General features: G+C 52.2%; 9 protein-coding genes across 9 annotated transcripts; 1 reads left to right on the top strand and 8 right to left on the bottom strand.

Moving 5' to 3' along the window:
• Positions 1-136: 136 nt before the first annotated feature.
• NCS57_01319900 (Multifunctional fusion protein) lies at positions 137-1,975 on the bottom strand (the record flags this gene model as incomplete). The annotated part of the gene is made up of 3 exons (XM_053062845.1): positions 137-309; positions 360-1,782; positions 1,832-1,975. 3 exons carry the CDS (start codon positions 1,973-1,975, stop codon positions 137-139), a joined length of 1,740 nt encoding a protein of 579 aa, XP_052907740.1.
• Positions 1,976-2,496: 521 nt separating this feature from the next.
• On the top strand, positions 2,497-3,387 carry NCS57_01319800 (uncharacterized protein; the record flags this gene model as incomplete). The annotated part of the gene is made up of 2 exons (XM_053062844.1): positions 2,497-2,633; positions 2,685-3,387. 2 exons carry the CDS (start codon positions 2,497-2,499, stop codon positions 3,385-3,387), a joined length of 840 nt encoding a protein of 279 aa, XP_052907739.1.
• A 101-nt stretch (positions 3,388-3,488) lies between these two features.
• NCS57_01319700 (uncharacterized protein) lies at positions 3,489-4,463 on the bottom strand (the record flags this gene model as incomplete). Its single annotated transcript, XM_053062843.1, has 2 exons — positions 3,489-4,369; positions 4,421-4,463. 2 exons carry the CDS (start codon positions 4,461-4,463, stop codon positions 3,489-3,491), a joined length of 924 nt encoding a protein of 307 aa, XP_052907738.1.
• A 586-nt stretch (positions 4,464-5,049) lies between these two features.
• On the bottom strand, positions 5,050-6,539 carry NCS57_01319600 (Proline dehydrogenase; the record flags this gene model as incomplete). Its single annotated transcript, XM_053062842.1, has 2 exons — positions 5,050-5,851; positions 5,908-6,539. The coding sequence occupies 2 exons, from the start codon at positions 6,537-6,539 to the stop codon at positions 5,050-5,052; spliced, it is 1,434 nt and encodes a 477-aa protein (XP_052907737.1).
• Positions 6,540-7,660: 1,121 nt separating this feature from the next.
• Positions 7,661-9,028, bottom strand: NCS57_01319500 (Aspartate aminotransferase; the record flags this gene model as incomplete). Its single annotated transcript, XM_053062841.1, has 3 exons — positions 7,661-7,776; positions 7,827-8,634; positions 8,684-9,028. The coding sequence occupies 3 exons, from the start codon at positions 9,026-9,028 to the stop codon at positions 7,661-7,663; spliced, it is 1,269 nt and encodes a 422-aa protein (XP_052907736.1).
• Positions 9,029-10,800: 1,772 nt separating this feature from the next.
• Positions 10,801-12,541, bottom strand: NCS57_01319400 (AA-permease domain-containing protein; the record flags this gene model as incomplete). The annotated part of the gene is made up of 2 exons (XM_053062840.1): positions 10,801-11,989; positions 12,042-12,541. 2 exons carry the CDS (start codon positions 12,539-12,541, stop codon positions 10,801-10,803), a joined length of 1,689 nt encoding a protein of 562 aa, XP_052907735.1.
• A 3,728-nt stretch (positions 12,542-16,269) lies between these two features.
• NCS57_01319300 (uncharacterized protein) lies at positions 16,270-19,432 on the bottom strand (the record flags this gene model as incomplete). The annotated part of the gene is made up of 2 exons (XM_053062839.1): positions 16,270-19,245; positions 19,298-19,432. 2 exons carry the CDS (start codon positions 19,430-19,432, stop codon positions 16,270-16,272), a joined length of 3,111 nt encoding a protein of 1,036 aa, XP_052907734.1.
• Positions 19,433-20,300: 868 nt separating this feature from the next.
• NCS57_01319200 (Amine oxidase) lies at positions 20,301-21,371 on the bottom strand (the record flags this gene model as incomplete). Its single annotated transcript, XM_053062838.1, has 1 exon — positions 20,301-21,371. One exon carries the CDS (start codon positions 21,369-21,371, stop codon positions 20,301-20,303), a length of 1,071 nt encoding a protein of 356 aa, XP_052907733.1.
• Positions 21,372-22,633: 1,262 nt separating this feature from the next.
• On the bottom strand, positions 22,634-25,231 carry NCS57_01319100 (Fungal-trans domain-containing protein; the record flags this gene model as incomplete). Its single annotated transcript, XM_053062837.1, has 7 exons — positions 22,634-23,117; positions 23,173-23,526; positions 23,581-23,915; positions 23,977-24,275; positions 24,334-24,814; positions 24,865-25,091; positions 25,144-25,231. 7 exons carry the CDS (start codon positions 25,229-25,231, stop codon positions 22,634-22,636), a joined length of 2,268 nt encoding a protein of 755 aa, XP_052907732.1.
• Between the last annotated feature and the right edge of the window lie 1,750 nt (positions 25,232-26,981).

The following is a 26,981-nucleotide window of genomic DNA, read 5'->3' as shown; positions in this document are numbered from 1 at the left end:
GATGATCCAGTCTATGAAGTGAAGGTGAGATGGTGGAGTCACGGTTAAGTGGATAGACAAGAGGGTGGCTTGTTTGACTCTTTTATTAACACTAAATCTGCGCTTTTCGTACACTTCTACATGCAATGCTCTATATCTACTTGTTGCTGGGGTACAGGAACTCCTTCTGCTCAAAGAACTCCTCCTTGATGAGTCGGGGAGCAGTGAAGCGTCGGAGGAAGTCTGAGCTGCCAGCGCGATCGCAGGTACCCGAGCTTCGGGCACCACCGAAGGACTGCTGGCCGATGAGGGCGGCGGTGGTCTTGCAGTCTGAAGAATTGTTAGTATTTTGAAGGTGAGAAGAGAGAGGGAGAACTTACTAAGGTAGAAGTTACCGGCAGAGTAGCGGAGGGTGTCCTCAGCCTCACGGAGGGCGGAGCGGTTGTTGGCAAAGACAGCACCGGTCAGGGCAAGACCGCCACCGTTCTTGTCAATCTTCTGGAGGAGAGGCTTCCACTCAGCATCAGGGTAAACGTGGACAGCCAGGACGGGACCAAAGATCTCCTCGTTGAAGAGCTTGTGGTTGGGGTCATCGACCTGGTAGACGGTGGGCTCGACGAAGAAACCGACGGAGCCGTCGTACTTGCCACCAGCGATCACCTTGACGGAAGGATCCTTGTTGCTCTCATCGATGATGGACTTGATCTTGTCGAAAGATCGGCGGTGGATAACAGGGCCCATGAAAGCCTCAAAGTCCTTGTCAGGGTTGCCAATAGTGATCTCCTTGATACCGGCCTGGAGTCCCTCGATGAACTCCTTGGCCCGGGACTCGGGAACATAGGCTCGAGAGGTGGCCGAGCACTTCTGGCCCTGGTACTCAAAAGCACCTCGGATAGTATGGTTAACGGCGTTGGGAATGTCGGCGGTAGGGTGGATGAGGTGGAAGTTCTTGCCGGAGGTCTCGCCGACAATTCGGGGGAAATCACGGTATCGCTTCTCAGCAATGCCCTGGCCGATCTTGCCGTAGATGGATCGGAACACGTCCGAGGAGCCGATGAAGTTGAGACCGGCAAACTCGCGGTGCTGGAGGACGATGTCGGTGATCTCGGCGGCATCGCCGGGCACGAACTGGATGACATCCGGGGGAAGACCGGCCTCGACGAGGATGTTGTAGATGATGGTGCTGGGGTAGATGTTGTACTGGGAAGGCTTCCAGAGGACGACGTTGCCGAGCAGAGCAGGTCCGGAGATCAAGCTACCACCCAGAGCAGTGAAGTTGAAAGGAGAGACGGCGTAGACGAAACCCTCGAGAGGACGGTAGTCGACTCGGCTCCACATGCCATCGCTACCACGGTCAGGCTGCTTCTCGAGAATCTCTGCGGCGTAGTTGCAGTTCAGACGGAAGAAGTCAGCCAGCTCAGCAGCGGCATCAATCTCGCCTTGCCAGACGTTCTTGCCCTGGCCGAGCATAGTGGCAGCAATAAGATCATATCGGTACTTGGTGGTAACGAGCTCAGCAGCACGCTGGAAGATGGCGACACGGTCCACGAAGGGGGTGTCCTGCCATGACTGCTTCGCCTTGAGGGCGGACTCGATAGCGGTGGAGACCTGCTCCTTGGTGGCGAGTGGGTAGTTGGTAAAGGTCACGGCGTGCTCAGCAGGCAGGACCTGGTCCTCGTTCTTGGCGATCTTTTGCGAGGCGCCGTTGAAGATGATCTCGCTCTTGAGGGGGAGCTGAGATCGGAGTCTCTTGAGGGCCTCCTCAACCTTGGCACGCTCGGGAGAGCCTCTTGTGTAAGTGGGCTGGCTGATGTCAGTGTGTGTCCATTGTCTTTTGGAGTGGTCATCTTACATTGGGCTCGTTGCGGGCAGCAGGGAGTCTGAAAGGCACGGTGGTCTTTGCCCGAGTCTGGATAGAGATACTGGGAGGAGTGGTGCGAAGACCACGGGTCATGGGCAGGCGGCCCTTGGAGGCGAGAGCTCTAACAGAGGCCATTGTGATGGTAGAGTGTGAGATGTGAGGAGTGAGGTTGAGGAAGATGCTCGTGCTGAAGCCTGAAGAAACAGCACCACTTGGAGGCTGAAGCCATCTCTCTTATGCTCATTCATCCATCTTGATGCTCGCCTCGAAGTTTGCCATGTCGGGGGCCCTGCCGAAGGCTAGTGGATATCTGGAGGCGACTCAAGAGCGACCCCTCACAGCCACCGGGCAGGGATCCGGTGTGTGGAGTTATCACAAGATCACAATCTCGACCCCACGGGGACCCTGGGGTGGGAACGCCTCATCAAAAGAGCCGCATGAGATCTAACTTATCTGCCGGGAGTTGGCCCGGTATCTGACTCAGGATGGGGCGGCGCCCCCCCGGTGGAGGTCCGGTCTTCGGCATGGTGATAGGTCCCGTAACGGGAGAGCCGAAGGAGGCCGTTCCGGTGACGCTGGAGATACTGGGTATACTCTTGGGTCTGGAGACGCTGATGTCCCCGGGTGTTCTCACTCATCCTTCCTGAACGTTCCCCATGGCTACCATGCAGCAGCAAGACGTCTCGGACAATGACTACAACCGCAGTTATCTCTGGAGGCCGTTGGCTGGGGATGTGGCAGCTGCTGCAATTTCGGCCACATTAGTTACGCCTGCAATTACCATCATCGACCGGTGAGTAAAATGTTAGTTGTCCGCTATGAAAGAGATTCTAATTACCCTCAGGGCAATGGTTGAAAAGGTGGCATTCAATCGACCCTTTGGCTATGGCATGAAGCTACACAGTGTGGCAGCTCTAAAAAGCCCTGGCCGTTTTGTCTTTGGCCGCCCATTTGGCTTAGTGTGGACTCTCTACGCTGCGACTTACGCCGTGTCCAACGGCTCGGACACTCTGGCTCATGAATTCCACAAAGCTGCCGTCGGGACGATTACTTTTGTGTCTACTATGATCGTCAACGTCCCGCTTGGAGTTTGGAAGGATGTCAGCTATGCACAGATGTTTAGTGCTTCGAGTATACCACCCAAGAAGGCAGCACCTGTTGTCAAGCGTGGTGTCCCCAAAGCTGCGACTGGAGCATTTCTCTTCCGAGATGCCATCACCATCTTTGGCTCTTTCACCATGGCACCTTGGTTGTCAGCTCTCATCCCAGATAGCATGTCGTCGAACCCTCACTCGAAGGCTATTATCTCACAACTCACTGTGCCAATCTTTTCACAGTTCGCTGCTACACCTGTGCACCTTCTTGGATTGGATCTCTACGCTCGACCTGGTGGCGTGCCCTTCGTGGAGAGAGCCGCTCAGATCCGGAGGGATCTACTGTCAGCAACGATTGTGCGATCTCTTCGAATCATTCCGGCGTTTGGATTTGGATGCATTGCAAATATGGAGAGTCGCTCGTGGTTTCACAAGTTTTTTGCCAAGTTATAGAATATGCACTTATAAAGAAAAATGGTGTTGGCGGATCAGTTTTTTCATGTCATTTTTATTGTCATCAGAATGTTTTGTTGGTGTTTATATACATGCTTTGACTATGAAGTAGGCCTCGTGTCGTTGACGTGAGTGACGGTCTCCATCAGGCGAGCAACAGTCACGGCTTCACGAAGCGCACGCCCAAGATGACCTCGAACTCCTGCCTCTTCCAAGACCATGATTCCACCAATTGTGCATCCCTCGGGAGAAGTTCCCTGGTCTTTTAGGACTCCGGGGTGAATACCGCTCTGGAGCATCTCGGCTGAGCCCTTCATGGATTGGTAAATCATGGTCTGGGCATCTGCGCGAGGGACTCCAACTGCAACCGCAGCATCGATAAAGGCATCGCAGATGATGGCCCAGAAAGCCGGTGTAGAACCTCCCACAGCTGTGGTAGCGTTCATAAGACGAGGGTGAATCTCGACTGTTTGTCCGATACTCTGGAAGATGGCCTTTGTCAACTGCAAATGCTCATCAGGCAAGGCGGGCTCAGTGGGAGCATTCTCAATGGCAATGAGACCTTGAGACACCATGGATGCAATGTTTGGCAGCGTGCGCACAACCCAAGCCCGCCCAGGTTGGTTCTCTGAGGTGCTCGCACTTCCGTAGATGGTAGCCTCGAGCTTCTCCTTTGTCCAGCCAGCAGCAACACTGATCAACAGCTTGTTGGACAAGGCATCTTTGATACCGGATTGCGTGAGAACAGTCTCAATATCCGCAGGGTCCACGCCAAGAATGATCACATCGGACTGTTGCACAGCCTTGACGTTGTCACCACGAGACACAGTGAGGATATCGCTGTACTCGGCAAACTGCTCAGAGAGCTTCTTCCCAGAAGCCTCGGATCGCACACAGGCGATGAACTTGGTAAAAGGCAGATTGCTTTTTCCATCCCGTGTGGCAGGGACGAGGTTCTTCACAATGGGTGTTGTGATGTTACCTGAACTCTGTTAGTCACGAAAAACAAGTCGTCGCTTACAAGGACCCTTACCCGTCCCCAGGATGCAGAGGGTGGCATTGCTCAAGCTAGACATGTTGGGCTTTGTTGGTGGGAATACAGCTCAAGTGACGAATCTGGGGCGTCTCGAGTCGAGATAAGGAAAGCCGAAGGATGCAGAACAGAAATAGTCTAGCGAGGGTAGTACAGACCAAACCGTAGATAGAAAGATGTCGACAAGTCTTGCAGGTGAGCTTGCAGCGTTGAGATTGTGCGTGAGGGGCACGGGAGGACTACCGATGACGGTGCTGATAACGTGGAGGTCATGTCGCCTCCGCAACAAGTGGGGGCGTCGGGAACCCTGCCGGTGGATGCAGACGCCACAGGATGGAGGGGAGGTTTATGCATCGTGATTGCGACCTTGTTTCGACGTTGACGACGACGTGTAAGTAAGAGGGGAAGAGTTGAGATATCAAGATGAGGCTAACTAGTACATCAAATGATCTATCAAGTGATGCATCAAGAAAGATTATGAGAGGGGAGTGATACAGAGTCAAGTGGTTGTTTGAGACATGTAATTGATTCATGTAAAGTTCATGTTCAAATTCAAATTCTGTGCTAGATACAACAACAAACTGTAATGCTACTATGCAATTGCTTTTCATTCAACACTTCACCAACGCTCATCTCCAGAAAGCCAATCTCCTCCAGGCCTCCGTCTTCAAGGCGCTGTACTCATCGTGGGTCCGCGAGGCCGCATCCCGGTTCTCCATACCTCGCCGCGTCAGATACGCCATGCACTCGGCCAAGGTGCCCCAGGTGGAGCACTTGTACACCTCGGGGGCCACCCCTGCGTCGTCCTTGAGCTTGAGCAGGCTGAAGCTAACCTCGTCCGACATGCCGTGCAGCTGCGCGAACTTGACGGGCACCGTCGGGAGCTGCGCCTTGGTCCGCTGCTGGTGCAGTTCGTGCGCTGCCACCAGGCTCTCCTTGTTGTGACTGGCCAGGAGGAGCATGGCGGAGGGGAAAGGCTTGGCATTGCTGCCGCCGAATCCACCAAACTCTTGTCTGAGCACCCCCTGTGCGATCTTGTTGTAGGCGTTGTCCGTGTCTTGCTTGGTGTCGTGGATCAGATGCCGGGGGTCAGACGCCATGTAAGCGCCGCGTACGACCTTGACACCGAGGGTGAAGCCCTCCTCAAGAGCACAGGCGAGATGCTTGGAGAGAGTCTCGGAGGTGCTCTTGAGGTAGGCCTGGTATGTGTTGTAGAGAACAGCTTGTCCGTCGCGGTTGAACTTGCGCTGGAGATCCATGCCCACGTTGAAGATTCCCCATTGGTAGTGCTGAGATTCGGCATCGACCAGAATGTAGGCACCTCGGTCTTTGCACTTTTGGGAGATTTCGTCGAGGGCGTCGAGGAATTGCTGAGGGAGGGGAGTGCCATTGGCAAACGCTTCGCAGACAGAAGGACCTGCACCAGTAAGCCTGCAATTGTTAGTCAATTGTCGCAAAAACACCAATTATTTCCAGTAAAAACTCACTTGACAGCTAATTGATCGCCCTCCCGGAGCAGCTCAACAGTCTTCACTGTTCCGGCGCGCCACGCCTCAATGCTCTCATTCCACTGGGCCTCACCCTTGCACGACGCATCAACACCAAGACCGAGCTGCTCGTTTGTGTGGTGATCGAAAACGGTCTCCTTGGCGTATGTGAGGATTGTGCCACGGAATCCCATATCCTGCAACTGCTTCATCGTGTCCTGCGTCTCGACTCCTGTCTCGCCGGCGCAGAACTGCTTGTAAAATGTCTGCTTGAGAATGGAGCGGAGGAAGGGGTTGCGGTCGACATTGAACAGGAAAGGGTTTCCCGGGCGAGAGAGCTTGAGGAGGAGGGTGAGGGATGGCAGAAGAAGCCATGGTCTTGATGATACAGCGTTGATGAGAAGTGATCGCCACAAGACGGTAGAAGGAAGCTCTGAGAGGGGGGATTCTGTGCCTCGAGCAGGCGCAGCTGCTCGGGTAGCCTCGATGGCAGTAGAAGTTGAAGAATGACGGCGAAGCTGGACAAGGCTCTCTCTCCGCGCCCTGGACTTGGACGTCCTCAGCGGTAGAACTAAGCCCCGGGTTGCCCGAGAACCAGAGATTGTGATGCTCCCAGAGAGAGAAGATGCCATTGTGCAGAGAATGCAGTATTTTGATTGAGGGCAGAGATTATCCTAGAGTTACAAAGAACAGCACAATGGGTGAACAGCATCATCTTTTGAACTTAATCTCATCGTCGTCTTCCATATCCATCGGCACCCTAACCGATGCCATTGATGATGGCGCGGGGAGTCTGGGGAGCGGGGTAAGTGTGTAGGTTGTCACATGCCCCTTGGTCGAGGCCGTATCATCAGACGCCATCTGACCGTCATCGGAATAGTCGAGGGCTGAAGGTCTCGATCCTGCGATGGCTTCCCCAAGGCGGACCGGGTGCCGATGGGCGGCCAACCCAACCCCACGTGGGTCAACCTGAAAGCGTCTCGTTGCCACCCACAATCTATCGAACCGGGAAGGGCACCGTTGGGTTGTTGTTCTAGTGTTTCCTCTTATCGCGGTATGTAAGTCCTAGACTAGATCCGGAAAGTCGGATATGCCATGTGTCTCTAGAAGCCTCAGGCGTGGATGTGATTTGTCTCCGAAGCCCAATCGACGTGGGATGGAAGGCAGAAGCGAGGTTATCTTTTCCCAAGACAGAGATAGCTCACGGTTGGCAGCGGCAAATCCATATCGTGGATCGTCACGCGCCAGGGGCCGAGTTGTCCGCATGACCTTGGGGGCGAGCCCTGCAGGAGAATTCTTTTCGTGACTCGGGAATCTAGATCTTGGATGAACCTTATGGGGGCACCTTTACGGACCCCTGTTGGCCAAGTGCCGAAGGTCCCGGCCATCAAGATGAGACAGGCGAGCCGGGAGGTGATCCTCCTGTGGAGGAGGATTACTGGTTGAAGGGCCTAGATAGTGGCAATCACTGAATATCTCGATGGTTTACATATTTTCTGAATATAATCTGTGTACCTCTTCTACGGTACCGAAGAGGAGTGGATACACTGGAATTCTGGGCAGGTGCGACATTGTGTATTGGTGATTCCATTTTCATGTTCAGATATCACGGCAGAGTGTCATGTGCGGTATCAAAGAACACAGTTTTAAAAACAACATCGTCTTACAATGACCAAATTTTGCGCAGGATCGAGATGACTGCAATAGCTTTGCTTTGATTTTGGCTCTATTTACTCAGCATTTTGCTGCCTTGCTACTCGACTGTCCGAACCACCTCATCCAGCGACTTCGCCGTATACTCAACATTGTGCTCGTTGAGGCCTGCCAGTGATATTCTTGAAGTAACTGCCATGTAGATGTGGTAGTGCTCTGGAAAGATGAGTCAGTAAATATTCTCTGGTAGGTACCGGGTTTCATACCCTCCAAGTGCTTGATCTGTGTCGAGCTAATGCCGGTATAACCAAACATGCCTGTTTGGTTGATAATGTGTGACCAGTCTCCGGGTGTCTGAAGACGAACGAGCTCGTCGTAGAGTCTCTGCCGCATGGACTTGATTCTTGAAGACATTGTGATGAGGTCTTGTTGCCACTGCTTGAAACAGTCTGGGTTGCTGAGCACAGTGGCCGCGATGCGAGCACCGTAGACTGGAGGGTTGGAGATTGTCTGGCGCTGAGCATTTTGAAGCAGCGAGTAGACAGTCTTCTTGGTCTCTTCTGAACGAGTGACGATAGCAGTAAGACCAACACGCTCGCCGTACAGTCCCATGTTCTTAGCAAACGACATGCCCACGGCCACTTCGAGATTCAAGTCTTCAACAAGATGTCGGACAGCCCAAGCATCCTCATCGTAGGAACCAGAGTTGAAGCCCAAGTAGGCAGAGTCGATGATGGGAAAGATACCATTCTCCTTGATGACTTGAGCAATCTCCTTCCACTGCTCTCGCGAAGGGTCACAGCCGGTAGGGTTGTGAGCACAGGCGTGCAGGACAACGGCCGATCGATGGTCAGCAGCCCTGAGGCACTTCATGACACCTTCAAAATCGAACCTGCGATCCTTGTAGTAGGGCATCTTGGTGATGTTGAAGCCGATGGATCTGAACTGAAGGTCATGATTTGACCAGGTAGGGTCGGTAATGAGGACATTTTCAATACCCGTCTTGGCCTTGGCGAGGACGAGGCCGATGAGAAGCAGGGAACCACTGCCCGAGACTGCTTGACAAGTGGCGATCTGTATACTTCAGTATACTTCGAGAGTATTGACTGAGGAGTCCACATACCCTGTTCTCCTTTAAAGCCGCCGTGTCGTGGAACAAGACCTTGGTGGCTTCATCGCGGAAGCTCTGGAGGCCTTCGATGGGGAGATACTCATGACCAGCCTCACCGATCAACTTCTCAGCCGCGCGCACAGAAGGCAGAATCCACGGTTTGGCATTCTCATCACGGTATGTGCCTTGACCGAGATTAACCTTATTAGGGCTCTTGTCAGCGTTGAATCGCTTGGTGACCTCGAAGATGGGATCGGGCGGGATGTATTCCGCGGCCTCGAAGAAGGAATTTTGGGGGGACATGATGAAAACAGAAATAGACCAAAGCGTAGCTGATGGTGTGAACCGGATTCTCATCCCCTGCTCTCGCCTGCTTTAATGTGAAATTACCCCCTCGTGTGTCCTCTCTTCGGTGTACCTGCCCGGCCTGGAGCGGGGACCTCGGCGGCGCCGCCCGACCTCCGACTGCTCGGGCGGCTATCCGATATTGTGTGACCGCGATGCACCGGGGACTCCGCTTTGCGGCATCTAGACCCGTTTTCACCGGCTGTCATCCGTCGGCTTCCTTCCTTGTTCATTTGGTGGGACCGATGACGGGCTTTTTTATATGCAGAATGTTATAAAACGTAGATGTCGACAAACATCTTCGCCATGTTGACACTGGCCTGCTGTTATCTTCGCTCGTCGGACGCTTTACGGCGCTTATTGTTCGTCGGCATGTGATTTCATTGACGCTTGGGCTATTTGGTCGGTTTGTGTAGCAGCCTCGGTGTTACTTTCAAGGCAACAATGAAGACAGTTTCCCATCTTCAGCATCATGACTCGATGCTCACGCATTTGCCTAATAATAAGCTTCTGGGCTGGCTGTAGGGAAGACTCAACAAAAGATAATCATCAAAGGTTATTCCTCTCCTCAATGACTACAATAAATCTCTGCTCTTCCACGGGTGACACAATGCGCCTCCAGATCTAACCCGGTTGTCAATCTCTGGCTCATCGCAAACGGGCGACGTCTATCCGTTGCCAACAACACGATCCCCATATTTTGATCATGGAGAGCTCAGCAGCGCCGCAGTCTGAGGCAAACTTCGCAAGCAAAGTGCGAGTTTTGCTGCAATCAGCTACTCACCTCGTGCCTGGCAACGAACGGGAAGAAAAGATCACGTTCGTTCGGAACCTCGTCTGCCAGCATCATTGGCAAGGGGACTTCGATCGTTCTCAAGAGCGTTGGTATTCGCATGGCGACGACATCGCCCTCAAGAATAGAAAATGTTTTTTCCTCATTGATCACCACGGTCACGATCACACTGCTGAAGAAGAAGAGGTGCCAGTATTATGATATAAGTGCACAGGAGAGTCTCTTTAAGTTAGATCCAGCTAATTGTCTAGTGCCTCATCATTGGCTTAGGCCTGGTCCATACTAATATGACCTCCAGCATCCGTATTCACGAGGACCTCCCATCCAAGAGAAAAAAGGAACTCAAGAAGTGGCCATTTACATGGGAGGGAAGAAAGTTCCATCCAGCACCAAAAGGACCAGATGGGAAATATGAGCCCCTGGCCCATCGCCAAATCATCAGGTCATACCTCCGCCAGGGTATGCCTGTTCTTGATAAGAGTATCGAATTCTTAAAGGAGTATCCAGAACATGCACGATGGCTCAAGACCCGACTGGAACCCGAGTTGTGGGTTAAGATTGAGCCGTATTGTGATCTCTCGGGAGAAGCAATGGTAGGGGGCATCGGCGATGGCGAACAAAGTAAGCAGGCCGAGGTCGGCGGCAGAGGCAGTTGACGGGGCTGCGCAGGATTGGCAAAGCTGGACACTGTTAGGGAAACACCGGCTATTCCCTGTACTGATTCCAAACGCAACGATGGTCCTGTGCAAGCTCCCTCGTCGGACGATGAATCTCTGTGTCTCTTGGAGACGCTGGTGGCGGCACCAACCACCATTTTAGACGTATTGGGGATGGATGCAACAAGAGAAACCCCGAGAGACACCACGAAAGCTTTATAGTTACCTTCACAGGGTCTAGGGACGTCAAATATTAATCAAAGACATGAAAATTGGCTCTTCATCTAACATATGTACTGTCTGCAGCTCAAACTGGCTCAGCACCCTCTCGAGCCTCATGCGGCATAGCTAGCAGTCTTCTTCTTGCCCAGACCAACCATCTTCATGACCTCCCGCCAGAATCCAAGATCCTCCTCGTCATAGTTCTCCTCATACGCATCAATCATGGGCTTCTCCCAAACCAGATCCGCCTCCTCAGCCTTGATAAACTTGGTCTTCTTGACAAACTTCCAGCCAAAGAAGAGAATAGGAGCAGCAAGCACCATGGTATAAAAGGTAAAGAAGGTTCCGACATCCCATTTTCCGGGCAGGAAGACTGTGTAGCCGTAAACACACACCACGCCGGTAAGGAAAACCCCGCTGATCCAGGCGCTGTAGGGCTGAAACCATCCAGTGTATGGCAAGGTGTTGCGGTCGAGACCTTGGGCCATGCAGGCCTTATAGAAGAAGACATACGTGATGCAGATGACGATATAGTCAATAATCTGCGCCGCCGTGATCAAGTTGGTAAGCCAGGTCAGGACCACGGCCGAGGAACTCGAAACGTTGAGGAACGCAAGACATGGGAAGACCATGATAGTGGCCAGGCAGTAGATGGGAACTCCTTGCTTCGTGACCTTGCGGAGGAATTTGGGAGCCTGGCCTTCAAGCGCGAGACCGTACAGACTTCGGGTTCCGCAATATGTGTAGGCATTACCGGCTGAAAAGATACTCGTGATGAGCAGCGCATTGGTGATGTGAGGCAGCACACCGACTCCGAGATTGTTCATGGCAATAACATAGGGCGAAGCGGCTGCAGTACCAGCACCGCCCTCCTCGCCGGTGAGGATGGAGACTAGGGTCTTGTCGTTGTAGGCGATGGCGACTCCAACGGTCAGGGCACCACCGATGAAAAAGAAACCGAAGCGAGCGTATGTCGTCTTGAAGGCGTTCTTGAGGTAGCGGCGAGGAAGCTTAGTCTCACCGGACACCATCGAGACATATTCAGGACCGACAATGGTAAACGCAGCACTCCACAAGGAGCCGAGGAAGCCCTCAAATCGGCCCAGGTCGCCAGTTGTAATGTATTCGGCGAAAGGACCGGGGTTCTTCCAGTATCGGAAGCCGTAGCGATCGCCCTTGGGGTTTCCACCGAGCATGGTGACAAAGGTGAAGGAGAAGACGATGAGGAGGAGGATGACTTTGCCGGACGCAAGCCAGAACTCGGCCTCTCCGTACCACTTAACGGTAAAGGCGTTGAGTGCGCTTCGGTCTGTTAGTGTAATCCAGGAAGTTGACAAGGTCACAGGAAGCTCACAAGTAAAGGACGATGCAGGCTGCAACTACTGCTGCGACGGGAATGTCGTCGCGCCAATAGGTCAACACCAGGTTGAGAGCCGAAATCTCGAAAGGAATCAGGATAGCCTCGTAGATGAAGAAGTTCCATCCGGCCATGAAGCCAAAAGCCTCATCAACCCAGTGACCAGCCATTCGAATAAATGCACTGGTGATGGGCATGAAGGTAGCCATCTCAGCGATGCAGTTGTTGACTAGACCGAGCATGCAGGAGTAGAGGGTATAGGCAATCAGCAAGCTGCCTGGGCCACCCTTGATGAGACCAGTGCCGATACTGACGAAACTGGCGGTTCCAATGGAACCTCCAATGGCGATCAGTTGGACCTGGCGGTTGCCCAAGCTTCGCTGGAGCTGATCCACATTGGGACCCAAATCGCCAGCGCGGACGCTTTCGGCTTTGTCGTTGACTCCCTCGAGCTTCAAGTCCGACATGTCAGACTTTTCCTCTTTGTTGAACGACATTATGAGGAGTGTACAAAAAGGGATGAGATGTGAAGGATAAGACAAAGAGAACCCACAGCTAGAGGGGGATCCCTGGCCTTTAAAAGCTCCCCGGGCGAGTCATGGACATATTGCCAGATAGAGACTCTTGCTGATTACCCTCGGTATCAGTAGCAAAGGCTAAGAGGCATGGATCATGGGTGGTGGCCCAACCTGGGGTAAACTCCACCCCCGCAAAGTCGCTAACTATGGCCAGACCAGTCCACACCGTCGGTGAGATTAAGCTACCCCAAGCCATGTTTATCGGATGGTGGGCCGGTGGAGAAGCGTATCTTTCATGACGTGGTCTTTTGATGGCAATAATGGCCATATCAGGTTGTCACTTGGCTTTGAGAGTGGCTGAAGGCGTAGGAGGGGTTAGGTCAGGCTTCGAAATGCGTCGTCCATTCGAGCGGTAGCGTGTGTGTGTGGTTGCCTTTTCCCCTCATGGCAGCGGTTCATCTTGGCATGGCGGGCATTGCTGAAAGCCTGGGAGTTACCCTGTCAACTGACAATCTTCAACCCTGACCTAGGTTCACCATGATAGAGGCTCCATAGATCTTGATGGGTCTTTGTTATCTGAAAGGTAATCTGCTATCTGATAAAGAAGGCCCGGACTCCGTTTCTAACGCTCCAGATACGTATTTCTAACGAATCTCAAGTCTCCAGTCTATCTCTCTAGCCTGCTGTTACTTCATCACGGACCCCAAATTGAGGAGCTCGGTGTCCCCAAGGTAGGACAGGTGGAGAAATGGCGCCATCGGGAGGGCAGCCGATGGAGATAACGGGAGGGCTCCCGTAGCTTGGTGCACGGCACTCATTCCTGCTGATGGTGTCCAGCTATGGTGCGACTCTCCGGGAGAAGGGTCATGGAAGCAGGGGAGATGAATGGCTGTGGGTGTCCTTACCCGGCTAGTCTTGCATATCTCCGGACTTGAGCGCTGTTGATGCCACATTTTGAGGGAACACATGGTGCCGGGGAGTCCGGTCGTGAAAGCCCGAAGAAACGGCCAATCAAGCATAGCAACTCGTGGATTTCGCGTTGCCGTTTTCTTGACGACATTGCCGATATGGAAGCTTTGACTGTGCAATTTACCTGCCGTTTAGCCGTTCTGCCGTTGCGATTTAGCCATGTTGTGCCTGTTGCATAACTGGCTGACGTGACTGAGGGACCACAAGGGGCTCAAGATATGCCAGCTTTCCTCCGGCTGCGCACTGGGCAGTCCACACGTTCCCGAGAGGTAGTGCCGGAAGGGATCCGTAAGGAGGCATCTACCCCTGAAACCTGTACGAGGTCCAGGTTGCCTACAGACCATTTCAACCATGCTGGGGCGACGCAGGTCTAGCACATCTTTGAGTTAAGCAATGAAGGCCGAGATACAGACCTGTTCATTGGAGTTCCTCCAGGCTAGCGAAACATGACGGACAACGTCAAGATGAACCCTAAGGTGCCCCATCACCTTCGTGATCCTGACTGGATGGCGGCGAGAGTGCATGGTCACTCCAAATGAAGCGTAGACTTGATCATGAGGCCCAGGCAGTGGTCATTGGCCCTAGGACTGGAATTAAATGGGCTGAGAGTGCACTGGCGTTCATCTTAAGTTAGCCACCATCATCACAATGTTGGACAGAACACCTCTCCCTCGATCGTCGATTGGCTCCTTGGGGACAGGCCTCCGCATTCGTCTCCGCGCTGTCTGTGTCAACGCAAGCATCTTCTCCAACGAACCAAGATGCGGCGCCGAAGGCGTGGCGAGAGCATGCAGTACCGAAGAACTGGGTGGAGAGAGCGCAACAGCCTAACCACTGTGCCAATTTGCCTGCGGACTAACGGAGGCCTTCCATGTCCTACCCTTGCGGGGGAAACGGGTGAAACCCGGGCGTATGTGCGGCCCTGGTCTGGATTCCGAGCCTTGAAACGGGGCGAGGGCGGGTGAGTCCCCTATTGGGATCCTCTAGCAGAGTGTGTTCCCGTCAGATAAGCATCATGACACATACTATGATAGCCAACGCGAGGAGTGGAAGAGAAAACACATCTACCAAGAGCTCGACCACTCGGTAAACCACTAAGGTTGAGGCCCACAGAGGCGAATTAGGAAGCTCCATCACGGTGACTCCGTCCTATGCCTGGGGTGACAAAGTTCCAAAGTCAGTGCCGGCCTCGAAGCGTTGCCTGATGGCTCGACATTGGTTCTAAATCATCTTGCTGCCCGTGGGCCTGAGATTCGTGAATCTGTGACTTATGGGATGCTTAGTACAGGTACTTGGCTCTAAAGCCATGATGACTGGGATAAGTAGGCACTGACAGCGCGAATATCTAGGAGGTAGTAGGCCTCTGGGGTTGGAGTGTTAAATAAGAATTTAAATAATTTCGAAAAGGATTATATTGCTCAGGCATTGTGCAGTGGAAGGTTAATTGATGCGTGTTGAAAGGTGCTCAGGGTTACTGACACTGCGAAGATATGGATGTACCTAGACAATTCGAATTGATCAACGGGACTAAATTATACCCTGAAGCTTCAATCTCACCTATCTCCAGGGGTATCTATTGATATTACATAATTCCCGGACCAAGGTGTGTTGGTTGTGAATGGTCTAGATGGCAATACTTGAGACGAGATGAGGATAGCAAAGATGGGCCAAGATGTGATCTACCATCCGTTAGTTTCACACAAGGGCAATGCTCTTCAGTAATTTTTCAACAGTATATCCATATCTTACAAGTTCAAACGTTGCGAAATTCACCCCCAGTGATACACTGACGTCTCCAACTTACACTAAGGTCTGGCCCCGATCGTCGCTGATGAAGCCGGGCGCGCGGAGTATCGTCCCACCGACAGACTTTGGCTTCGGCAGGAGCTCCCCTTAGTCTCGGAGGTCTTCTGGAACATGATATCGTCCGTTACTTTTCATCCATCGCCCGAGAAGAGAGAATGTTTGAGTGTTGCTAAGCTATCTGCATTCGCAATAGCAGACATGGATGGCCTCTTTCACAGCCCATAGTGAAAAATTTCAATATAAAGCACGCGTCCATAAATGTTCACATCTCCAATATCATTTTGATCTACTGCCGAAGATTCTCGGTCCTGAGTGGGAGATCGGCTGAGCCCCGAGAAACAAAACAGGCCGTGCACCTGGCAAGGTGAGCGAGAATAGCTATGCCCCGATCATTCGGAAGAGCTGCCGGTGTGCGGATACAGCAAGAATAGCCTATTCAACAGCCGGAGACTTGTCATCATTTACCCATGAGCTGAAATGCTTAATGGGCGCGTTAGCTCGCTCTCATCATGGGAGAGGTAACCGCTGAGTGGCGACGAACTTCCAAAAGATAGATCCTACAGTAAAGAATACCATGCTGATCCGGAGTTCAGTTGGTATCATAAGCTAATGACGATCTAGTCGGCCCCCACCCCTTGTTTCTCGGTAAAAAAGACTGGCAAGTCCTCCAGGCCCCTCAACCTGTTGAAAGTCAGGGCTATCATAAGTCCGATCCCGTGTTGGGCCCTCATATACTTAGCTCGGTTTTACCTGTTTCGCGCAGTTCTTCAACCTCCAATCAACCAATTCATCATGACATTCCCATTTCAACACAACTATCCAATAGTAGCCTTAACGTAGCACAGGCCCCGACTAATACTAGGCATTCTTGATGGCCTTGTAGATACTGGAAAGACTCAAACAAAGGGTTCAGCCACTTGAATCGACTGCTTTCAGGGCGACCGTCTCCTAGAATACACAACAACATCCGTAGACAACGTCTCTCTCATGTAGCACTCCCTCAGAGCCTCCCATCCCAGTATTCTGCAGGCAAGTTTATGTATGCTAGGAGGGATCCGCTTGTTCAAAATCAGCACCTGTGTTCCCTGCTCTGGCTCTCGGACCGTGACCCAAACCCCAGAGCCAGTGTCGCCAACCCAATATGAAGCCCCGACCTTTAGCACTGTGCCAGCCGTGTCGGGCTGAAACATCCCAGTCGATAGGAGACTACTCTCGAGACGCCATGGTACGGCGGATTCTCGACCGGGGCATCGGTGACCTTCTGTTTCGATACACATGGTGGTCATTGCTGCAAACGTTGCACACCATTCACTGTCTTGAATCATGTGGCACCATTGAAGATGTGGATACCTTTCGGGGTTAGCAACAAAACAATACCCAGGTTCCTCTGGAGCGGGCCAGAGGATCCTTAGTTGCCCATCCATGCCCACGCCGGTGGGTTGGAGATGGGCCAAAAGGATTCGGCATGCTTCGTGAAGAGTCTCCCTAGGAAAGCGGCACTGGTCTCTCAATATTTCATGGCTGATCGGGGCCTTGAATAGTTCTCTGACATTCTCCTTAATACTGTCCCATCCTTGGATGCCTGCGTGGTCAAGCATGTCGAAAAACGGGCTTTCCACCAAGAGCTCTCTTAGTGGGACTCTTCGTGCTAAGCCTGTGCAGATGCTGAATTGGAGTCCAGACAGGTCATTGAGAAAATGCAAGCTGTTGTTCAAGGCATATCCTTTCAAGATAGCTTCTTTCAGAGATCTGCCAGGACAATGCTTCCACACTACGCCAGCAGTCAAGTTGACGTACTGGCCCCCTTGCAGGCCTGCTTGGATTTGGTCTTTAAACCAAAAGGGCTTGAGAACGTGGACAAGCGAGAGCGCTCCAGCGGCGTTAGCTTCGCGTCTCGCATCTTCTTCTTTGAGGGTGCAGTCGTTGTTGGTAACTGGTGCGCCGATGAGAATCTTCTCGGTGTAACCGAACGTAGAAGGTTCATCAATGTTCGTGGGAAAGTCACCCCAGTGGAACAGTCGTTGACCCGAAGAGGACGTGCCTTGAGTTGGAAAGATGGTACCGCCTCCGATTCGAACACCCACCACGGTGTTCAATCGATTGTCGGCATCAACTGAAATGATGCTGCACTGACCGAATGTGTCGACGAGATCCTCGCAGCTGCCATAGAGCATGGCTGGTTCCGTTTGCTTTGGTATTGTAGTGAAAACAAATACAGGACCTCCCAGCATCTTCCCTGCGCACGTTAGATCTTGCAATCTTGCAGTGATCTTCAAATCCTCATCGTAGCTCCGTGCAGCACGCCCGAAGTCAGCGCTATATTCGGGTCTATCAGTGTTGTGGTAGTCTTCGTAACCCTCAAGAGTGATGCTAGAAACCGGGTATTGGAGAAAATAAGGGTGGATATGGCCAGTATGACACTGCTGTTGCAAAAGCATGGCGAGGCCGACCGCTTGAGTGAGGAGGCAGAAGTGATGCAGTGTCTGCTTCCTGCTGGAAGAAACAAAGAATTCCTGGTCTAGTAGCTCAATACCTTGCATGTCACGGAACAGCTTTCGATATAGGGCTGCCGTGTTTGCAAAGTTGCCATTCTCTTCAGAAGCCATCACACGCAGTTCGTCCTGGCTTTTCATATCATCCTCAAAGATGCTGGCGAGAAAGTCCAATTCCTCGTAAACTCCCAGCAGATGCTGGAGTAGAATAGGCTCCAAGTCTACTTGGCTCGGCCTGTTTTGGAGCATTATGGAGATTCGGTCGCAGCATAAGCCCGTGGACTGCCACTCAGCTGCCAAATGCAGAATGTCCCGCCAAACTGCCTTGAAGCAGTCAAGACCCTCGGAACCTCGCGATGCGCTCACTTGCATCGTCTTCACTTCTATTGACTGGGTGATCCGAGTATTGTAATGGACGGGAGAGCGAAAGAGCCAAGCCCGGCCTTCCAAGGGTGGAGGCATAAAGAAGTGTTTGGCTAGTGGCTCCATACTTGTGGCAATAGACAACTTTCTGGCCACATCACGGCCATCCAACCACGCCTCGGGCTCCGTTGATATTGTTTGAAGGGTTTCATGATGGCAGCAAGAGGAGTGATGGAACTGTAACTGTGGAAAGCGGCAGGTGACTTTCTGTGTCTTGAGATCCCCGGGCGGTGTATCGAAAAATAGCTCTTTCGTAGTATTTTCTCCATCTGATACGATAATGGCTTGGATGGATTCCATATCCACGCCCGCTTGTCGTAAGTCGGGGATCCATTCGTAATGGTTTGTGCCTTCGAAAAATGATAGGTGAAAATCAAGAAGAGTCCGAAGTTCAGTCTGAGGAATTGTTTTCAAAACCTCAGGGAAGGTGTGGTTGAGCGTTTCTCTTGGAAGGCTGAGAACATTGTTGAGAATATAGGACCTGTCTTCTATTCCCTCCCATAGCGATTCAAAGTGTTTTTTCTTGTACCGGGAACCATACCGAGTGAGCCGGGCTTGGCCCCCTTGGAACTCGCCAAGCACGTCATATCCACATGCTGCCAGCGAGCACGCCCAGAGATCGGCTGGATAAGTGCCTTGCGCACCTCGGGGGTCCAAACGTCGAAAGGCAACATCCGTCACGGTGTTTCCGCTGTGATCTGTTGCATTGACATCCGCGCCCTGGCTGATTAATTCTACCAAGGCGCGACGTAGAGCGTTGGGCGCTTTTCGAGAGTCTGCAAATTGGATACAGATATGAAGGCAATTTTGGCCAACAGAGCTTCTCGCATCTGGGCAAGCTCCGGATTTAACCAGAAGACGTAGGTTGGCCAAGGTAGACTCAAGACTGTCACGGAGCCACTGTTGGAGTAGGGGACCACGCAGGGTCTCGGCAACAAGAATAGTCTCGAGGACATCGACGTCCGTGTACGGAATGATGGTTCTCTGCAGTTCCTGGTTCCATTCTGTTAGAGAGCCCCCAAGTTACGAACAGATTCTAACTTACATAGTCGTCGATGTGAAAGGCAAGATCGAAACATGACATGCCATTCATGTCGGAGACATGCACATCGGCCCCTGCTTCGAGAAGCCAGCGAGTCCGGGTATAGGCCCATGTCGGCACTGTCCTCTCTAGTTTCATTTTGTTATAGATTACCTGTATAGCAACATGTAATGGAGTCGCTTCTCTATTGAGTGTGTCACAAGTGAGTCAATTTTCAGAACCGAAACACCGGTTAATGGAAGCTCACATCCGACTCGCGCGGTGAGGGATCACCCCCAATAGACCCGCGGCGCCATTATCAAGTAGTAAACGGCAGAAATGAGTCCCTTCTTCCCATAATAGGGCGTACTAGATCGCATCAGCTTAGTTTCCATCTTGTGCATAGAAATAACGCCTGACACACATGCCATAGGGTTCGGCCATTCTCATCAATGTCCCACAAAGAGGCGAGTCCTGTAGATAGTAGAGACCTGAACCAAGAGAGATTTTCGCTTTTGATCGCGGTGAAAATGTCGGAGTAGGATGGCCGTTCACAGTATGGCTTGATGAATGTGTAAAGTGGGAGCGGGACATGGTGCCCGACGACTCCTCTTACTGAAAAGACTAGTCAGTTCGGCCAATGCGGGCGAATGAACATAGGGCAATCAATACCAGAATTTCTTGACTTTGGAAGTAATTTCTTTGCTTCACCAGCCTCTAGCGGCCAATAATCATCTTCGCGTTCACCCATGGCTTTGCGGAGCTGATGTTGGGTGTCAACGATGGAAAAATGAGGGGGCGGCCCGTTGGGTTGAAAATCTCTCACGTGCACAGCATGATTTCTTCCCTGCTTAAAGTGCAACCTCAATTTGGAAATTCGTTGAGCCAGAGCTTGATTCCCAAAGCTGAGGGCGCAACCTCCCTAGTCAAAAAATTCCAAAGCAACTTGTATTCAAAACAGTTTTTCAGTGACACTATAAGATAGCAGCAGCGAAAATGGGCCCCATCTGAAAAGAAAATCTCTAGGTTAAGCAAACGCCTCAATAACCTCCTGTGCACCCCGAACTCCCGATCGCAGAGCCCCCTCCATGTACCCCTTCCATACAAGCGCCGTCTCCGATCCGATGAAATGTACGTGTCCCACCGGATCTCGAATAGACTGGCCAGGCTCTCCAGACATGATGCCGGGAACCATGAAAGGGCTCGGCGCACCCCACGCCCATGGCTCAAGTGTCCAGTCCTGCTGAATCACCTTGGTCGGCTTGGGGACCTTGTCAACCACAACACTAAACATCTTGTGGAACTCTCTCCAGGCCGCATCTTGTTTCTCATGACCCTGGAGCTTGGACCATTCTAGACCAGGCGCGTCAAGGTGGAAGCATGTGATGCTATACTGCTCATCCTCGGGAACGACGGTGTCGCGGGAAAAGGTGATCAGACCAGGCGAGTTGACAGTGCCCGAAAGGTCAGCCTCTCGCCACCAAGCCGAAGAAAACACGAAGACTGTCTTCGAGTAACAGCCTAGCTTGTTCGAGTCTCCAAGGGCCTTCTTCGCGAGCGGGAGCTCAGGCTCGAAGTGGATCCGGGGATACAGAGGCGTAGGAATCGACACAATGACCCTGTCGGCCCTGAATTGCTTCCTATTCGCCGTGTAGACCAAGACGCAGTCGTCGGAATGTATGATGCTCTTGACCGGGTGGGAAAGCCTCACAGTCCCAGGGTGAAGCTCAGCTGCGAGGTTCTTTGCAAACTGCTGCTGTCCCTGACGGTTCCTGAGGTACTGGCCGCCATGCTTGCCATCAGACATCATGATAGCAAGACCACCACCGCTTTTGATGTAGCCGATGAGGTGCAGTGCGCTGATCTGTTCAGGCTGCGTGCCAACCAAGCCCTTGGCGAGCTCAGTAAAAAAGAGACGGGCCACCAAGGTGCCGCCAAATTTCTTCTCGGCGAACTGGGCGATGGTCATGGAGTCGAGCTCAGCAGCGTCGGGGCCCAGATGCGGATTCTTCAAGTTGGAGCGTTCGACGTATTCGCCCACCTTGTAGGCGATTTCATCAAACCCCTTTTGTTGCTCGGGGGTGAGCTTTGAAGACATTTTGGTTAGTAATACTGGCTTCAGAGATCATCAACTGGCCTTGACCTTACCTTGGCTGGGCTCCCATAGGGCAAGACAGAAACATTGCCCTCGCGTCCTGATACAGAGTCCGGCCCTCGGCTCGCTGCCCGACAAGCTCGAAGCCATATTTCTGGGCAAGGGCATACATCTCCGACTGATTGGTGTCGTTGATCCATGCTGCGCCGACATCAATGAGGGCCGTTCCATCGTCTCTGGATGGAACAGAGAGAATCTTGCCGCCGACGCGGTCCATGGCCTCTAGGACTACATAGGATAGACCGGCGGCATGGATCTCGGTAGCTGCCCGGAAACCACTAAGACCGGCGCCGACGATGACGACCTGAACCTTTTGGGGCTGGGAAATTATAGTTGATGAGTGTTGAGTTGGGTAAGCGTGCGAGACTTTGTGTGTGTTTATTTCGAGTCCAACAACACTTTTCTCGTCACTTTATACATCTGATGCAAACTGACAATCAACAACTTAAGGCTCTATGTTGCTGTTCATGAAGGCTATTCCCAGTCGGCGGATCATCCCGCCGAGCCAGTTGGAACACCACCCGCCGTAGATGTGGGTCTTTCCCGCGGAGTCCGATGCGGCCGGGATCCACCAAGGCTCCGGGCGAAGTGGTAGCCGTCAATCATCAGGCCCGTCTTTGGGTGTTAAATGCAAGTAAGCCAGCCACGAGTATTGGCATCAAGTTTGCGAGCAAATTCTTCCATTTAGAACACGAAAGGGAAGAGAATATGAAAGATTGTGTTGTCTGATCACGGCCTCCGCGGATGCCCGAGATGTCAGTCGTCGGCGTGGGCGTTCTTGTGTTACCCACCCTCCGTTGTAATTGGCTGAAGGAAGTGGTCGGGCTTCACAGCCGGTCCAAGGTGGTTCCATGCAGGTCTTGGCGCCCACCATCACCCCTCTCTCTATTCTAGGATAAAGCATATAGATGTCCTAAGTTTCTCCCCTTTGACATCACAGCTACTTCCTCTGCAGCATTATAATGGCTCACTCCAGGCTCCTATTCTTCAAAAGTCAGGATGAATGATCATAGCCTCATCTACACACCCTGTCTCAGGACATGGCACAAGCCCATGAGTCAATTCCAAATCCAACATGGGTACTAAAAGATATTGTTATACAGTTAAGACTGGAGCGGACTATTTACTCTCCTACTTACAATCCCTAACTTCTTCTAGATAACGCCAACGATACCAAAACAGCTTTGATAATCCCATAATATTCCCTACATCGTCCCGGAAGACGGTGGCGGCATCCATCCCATCGGGTCAATCTGCCCAAGATCTTCCTCCAGCAAGCCAAACATACTTCGACTACCCAGAAACCAATCCTCCATCTGCGTGGTCGGACCACTTCCAATGCCAGGTGGCATAAGGACATCGCCCGTGGTGGGGGGGACGGCTTGGGGCATGGACTGGCCCTCCATCGGCATGAACCCTAGTTGACTGAGATAGGCATCCAGCTGGTTTCCCATCGGAACGTCGTTCTGGTCGTCACGACGCTGTGACTTGGCCTCCACGTATACCATGGCCACGTCCCTGAAGACCTGGAAGATGCGGCACAGCTTCTCCGCTGTCTCTGATGCGTCACGTAGGAGATCCAGTGATGCCACGAACTCTTGAAGCATCCCGAGGTCATCTCCAGAAAGGGTCTCGACGATGTGACAGAACAGGACAAAGAAGGGCGCAAAGGGAGCCAACATCAGATTTCTAGTTGTCTGGGTCAGTTCATTGTTCCAAAGGGGCACAACAAATCAAATCTCACCGGTGAACATATATCGACTTCATGTAAGCCCCGTACTTCAACAAGGCCACGGTTTCCTTGTGCCTTCTCATTGTTTGGCGTGCAGTTTCTAAACACTCGTTGGAAAATCGGCTAGGGGAGCCGGGAGGGGCTGGAATAGCTCGGTAGACAAGTGTCAGCGTTGCGAGAAACTGGACTTCATCACCTTGCATAAAGATCTCAACTAGCTCTGACGAGTTGATCTGCTTCAGGTAGGCAAAGGCCTCCTGTTGGGTCTTCTTCTCCTCTACGACAAGTCTTCTGCACTCAACAGCCAATTCCTCTGCGCGACGACCCAGTTCAGAGGGGTGAACGGCCAGAGCAGCTGGGCTATACCTGTGGGCAGAGTTAGCTGTCGCTCTCCCATCACCAGAGGAGGGAGGCACCTACAGTTGTATGTATATCTGACCCTGCAGAGTAGCCCTCTCCAGCCAAAACTTGAGTGTGGCTGGCTTTTCAAGAAGAGGGAATCCTGAGAAATCGAACTGGCGGGGGATGGTAATGTCGCCATCGTTTATGACGGAAGCGCGGCCCATACGCAGGCTTAGCCCCCGGTCCCAAGAGTACACTTGCCAAAAGAGGATGCCTTTGATTTGCTTTGTTCGAGCTGACTCGGTACTGGCAACATCGGCGCGGTGAAAGCCCCCAGTTTGGCAGAGCTGAGCAGCAATCGAATTAAGATGCCAGGCGACAGAGGGGCGCGTGACGTCGATAGCATATTGGGTCTGGAGGCTGGTTAGTCTACCTACAGATTCCAATGACTGTAAACAAGAGAGGAAAACTAACTCCTAGTAGAAGGGCCTGGACGTTCTCGATCCTGGAGGATAGAAACATGGGTAGGTTGGCTAGGTAGGTTTCCAGATTGGCTCGGGCCATCTTGGCGTACGCCTCATACTTGTCTCGCTTTTCGACATCGTCGGATAGACAGCACTCCTCCATGAACAGGTCATACAGGCCTGCGTTGACGATAGCAAATACAGCCTGAGGAAAGTCCTCCGTGGGGAAGTATATCATCCGGCACAGGCTGGAAAAGTCCTCAATGCCGACGAGAGTCATCCCGAATGCGAAGAAGCTGGCTGTTCCGCCTGTATTTATGTAAATCACTGTTCTGTCACTTCAGGAATGCCTTTGGAGGTTGCCTACTATTAAGTGTTTTGAGCAGTGGAACCACGGCTTCTATCGGCGGCATGGGTAACTTGCATAACCCACCCGGAGGGAGAGGTAGTTGGCGCGGGAACCTAGGTCCATTGTTGGTGGAACGGCTCCCCTGGAGCCGTACGAGTTGGCGTAGATTGGTAACTGCTGCATCTACGCTGGGGTGGGCGTCGTGGAGAGATGTGCGGTGTACGGCGTGGGCGAGGAACTCGCTTGCAATCGCGGTTTGGGAGATGAGACCGGAGTCGCCACCGTCAGCTGTCTCCTCATCGCCCGAGTCAAAGTCTCCCATTGAGGTGGCAGTGCCGCTGTCTGGGACGTCCGGGGAGGGAACATAAAGTTGCTGCCGTGCCGGCTCACCCGGGCCAAGATCTCTGGCGACGAGAGTCTTGAGTAGTTGCTCTATGTTGGCGAGTCGGGACTCGAGCTGATCAATCTTTCGCTCACTGCAGTAGTCAACACGGCTATACTACAGTACCTCGCTGAGGTTGAGGCAGTCGTGAGTAGGCGAGAACGTACTACTGAGATGAGATGAGAACACGTTGACGTGTCTCCTTTGGCCGTTGACCAATGCCCGTTGATGTACAAGCTCGGTTCGCTACGCGACAGTTGGAGCAAGGCCAGTCTTTGTCGCATCGGACCTACATAGCCGAAGATGAGAAGTGCGGTTAGCCATGCGCCGTGTTGGTCGACATCACGTAGATATCCAATTTCAGCCTCACCTTGCGCATACGGCACTGGTCGCACTATCCGAGCCAAGTTAGCCACACCCTGCTCCGCGTCCCCGAGGCTAGATACGCACAGCTCTTTTGTTGGGGTCGTCAGGGCCCCCGGGTGCTGAGCCCCCGGGCTTGCCCGCGCCCACATTCTGGGGGCTGCTCTGCATCTGTATACAATCCAAGCGACGGTTAGGTAACGCAATTGATGAAATGTACTGAGCAAGTCTGTCGCGGATCGATGGTGCGCCTGGTTCTGGGGCGCGGCATTTACCCAAGTGGAGACCACGGTAGAGTGATGCAAGCTAACGCAAATTGGACAACATCTGCCGAATCGCCAGTCGATTTCGGATTAACAGGAGGGGAAGGTATGTCTCAAGATGAGGTTGGGAGCGTCTTTATCAATGAATCTCTCTAATTGAGTCATTTGCCGATTCGTGGCCTTTAAGCACATCTTACGGAGTGCCGGACTTGTTATTTTTCGCCTCCCCGTGTTCACGTGATCTGACCGCGTATCCCTTGCTCGCTGTGGATTGATTTCGCGGCTCCTATTCGCTGAGCCGCAAATTAACGCTGCGGAAGGTTTCGCTGCCAAGAGATGACCGAGCAAACGGGTAAAACATTAAAAGGCCGGTCCCTTTATATAAAGTATGTGTGAGGGCTGGCCATTAGCATTGGGATATGATGCTATGACGTGTTGACAATGTGTTCTTATCATAGTTGAAGCCTGGCCCTCGATGGGTTAACTGAGCGAGAAGATCGAGGGCTGGCCACTACTCCAGTCATGTTGAAACATGCGGGTGTAGGGTAAGTCCATTCGAGCTCTGTTCCGAGCCATCAGCGACAATATCAATGTCTCTTTCCAAGACACGATCTTCTAGCTCAGTTAACCAATCAAGGGCCAGGCTCCAACTATAATAAAGAACACATTATCAACTTTCCAAGACATTATTCGAGTATATCAGAGACAGACTTCAAATTGCGGGAACGTATGTCTGTTTCTAGAATCTGAGACCTGCCCCTCCAAATAGAGATATCACCAACTGCTCGACCAAGACTCTTGAGCTACGGCCAAGGTGTGAGAAGTAAGGGCCTACATTTCATAAACACACTTATTACCCAATTCTCACTCTTCAGGCGGCCTCATCGCTGATGTCTTTACATGAAATTGCCAGTACCTCCCATTCAAGACTACAGCCCTTTCTCGACATATGCGCCCACAGGCCCGATTACGAAAGATTAAGACCCTTCAACGGCACAACGCTGCAAAATAGTCCAGAATGTCAAAAATCACACCGACAACGGTAGCGGTGGTTTGGATGGCCGTCGCGATAAGGACAAACCACAAAAGACCAACTTTCTCGTTGCACCGTAGCGACTCAAACATGTTTATCGAAATTGGAGGCGAATCCAGATTTTCTACAAGTTCCGTTAATGCTTGTTTGCTAAGGTCAAGTTATGGTGACATACTGTTGTAGAGTTGCTGCGTAGAGTAGCGAAAGAGCAGTTGTTGCTGGGAAGTGTGAAGATAACTTGAGGATGAACCGATCGAAAGAAAACAATCGTATTTAAAATCTCCGTTCCATGAACCTGCTGTGATCTTGGGGCATCTAATCTCATCTTTGCACCTAGCAATTCTCTGTGCTGGGTGCAGGAGATGTGCGAGAGGCTCCCATTGGCTCCTCTATGCTTTGAGCGTTTGGCTCACTGATGGTCACCAATGGGAGTTTTGCGCAGTTCCTCTTCGATCGGACTCATTTGCCACATCCTGCAAGTGGCTCGGCGTCGAGTGGTCCGGCACCTCCCTGCCTCAGCTGTTGTCCGCCTATTCGTACCTCATAGCATCCCTGTAGGTGAAAACCAGGCTGCGTCGTCTACCATACGGTACCTTCAGCGATGGTAAAGAGGCCGTGATTCAGG

Source organism: Fusarium keratoplasticum, chromosome 11, assembly GCF_025433545.1.
Source record: "Fusarium keratoplasticum isolate Fu6.1 chromosome 11, whole genome shotgun sequence".
Lineage (NCBI taxonomy): Eukaryota > Fungi > Ascomycota > Sordariomycetes > Hypocreales > Nectriaceae > Fusarium > Fusarium keratoplasticum.
This window is presented reverse-complemented; position numbering and strand designations above follow the sequence as displayed.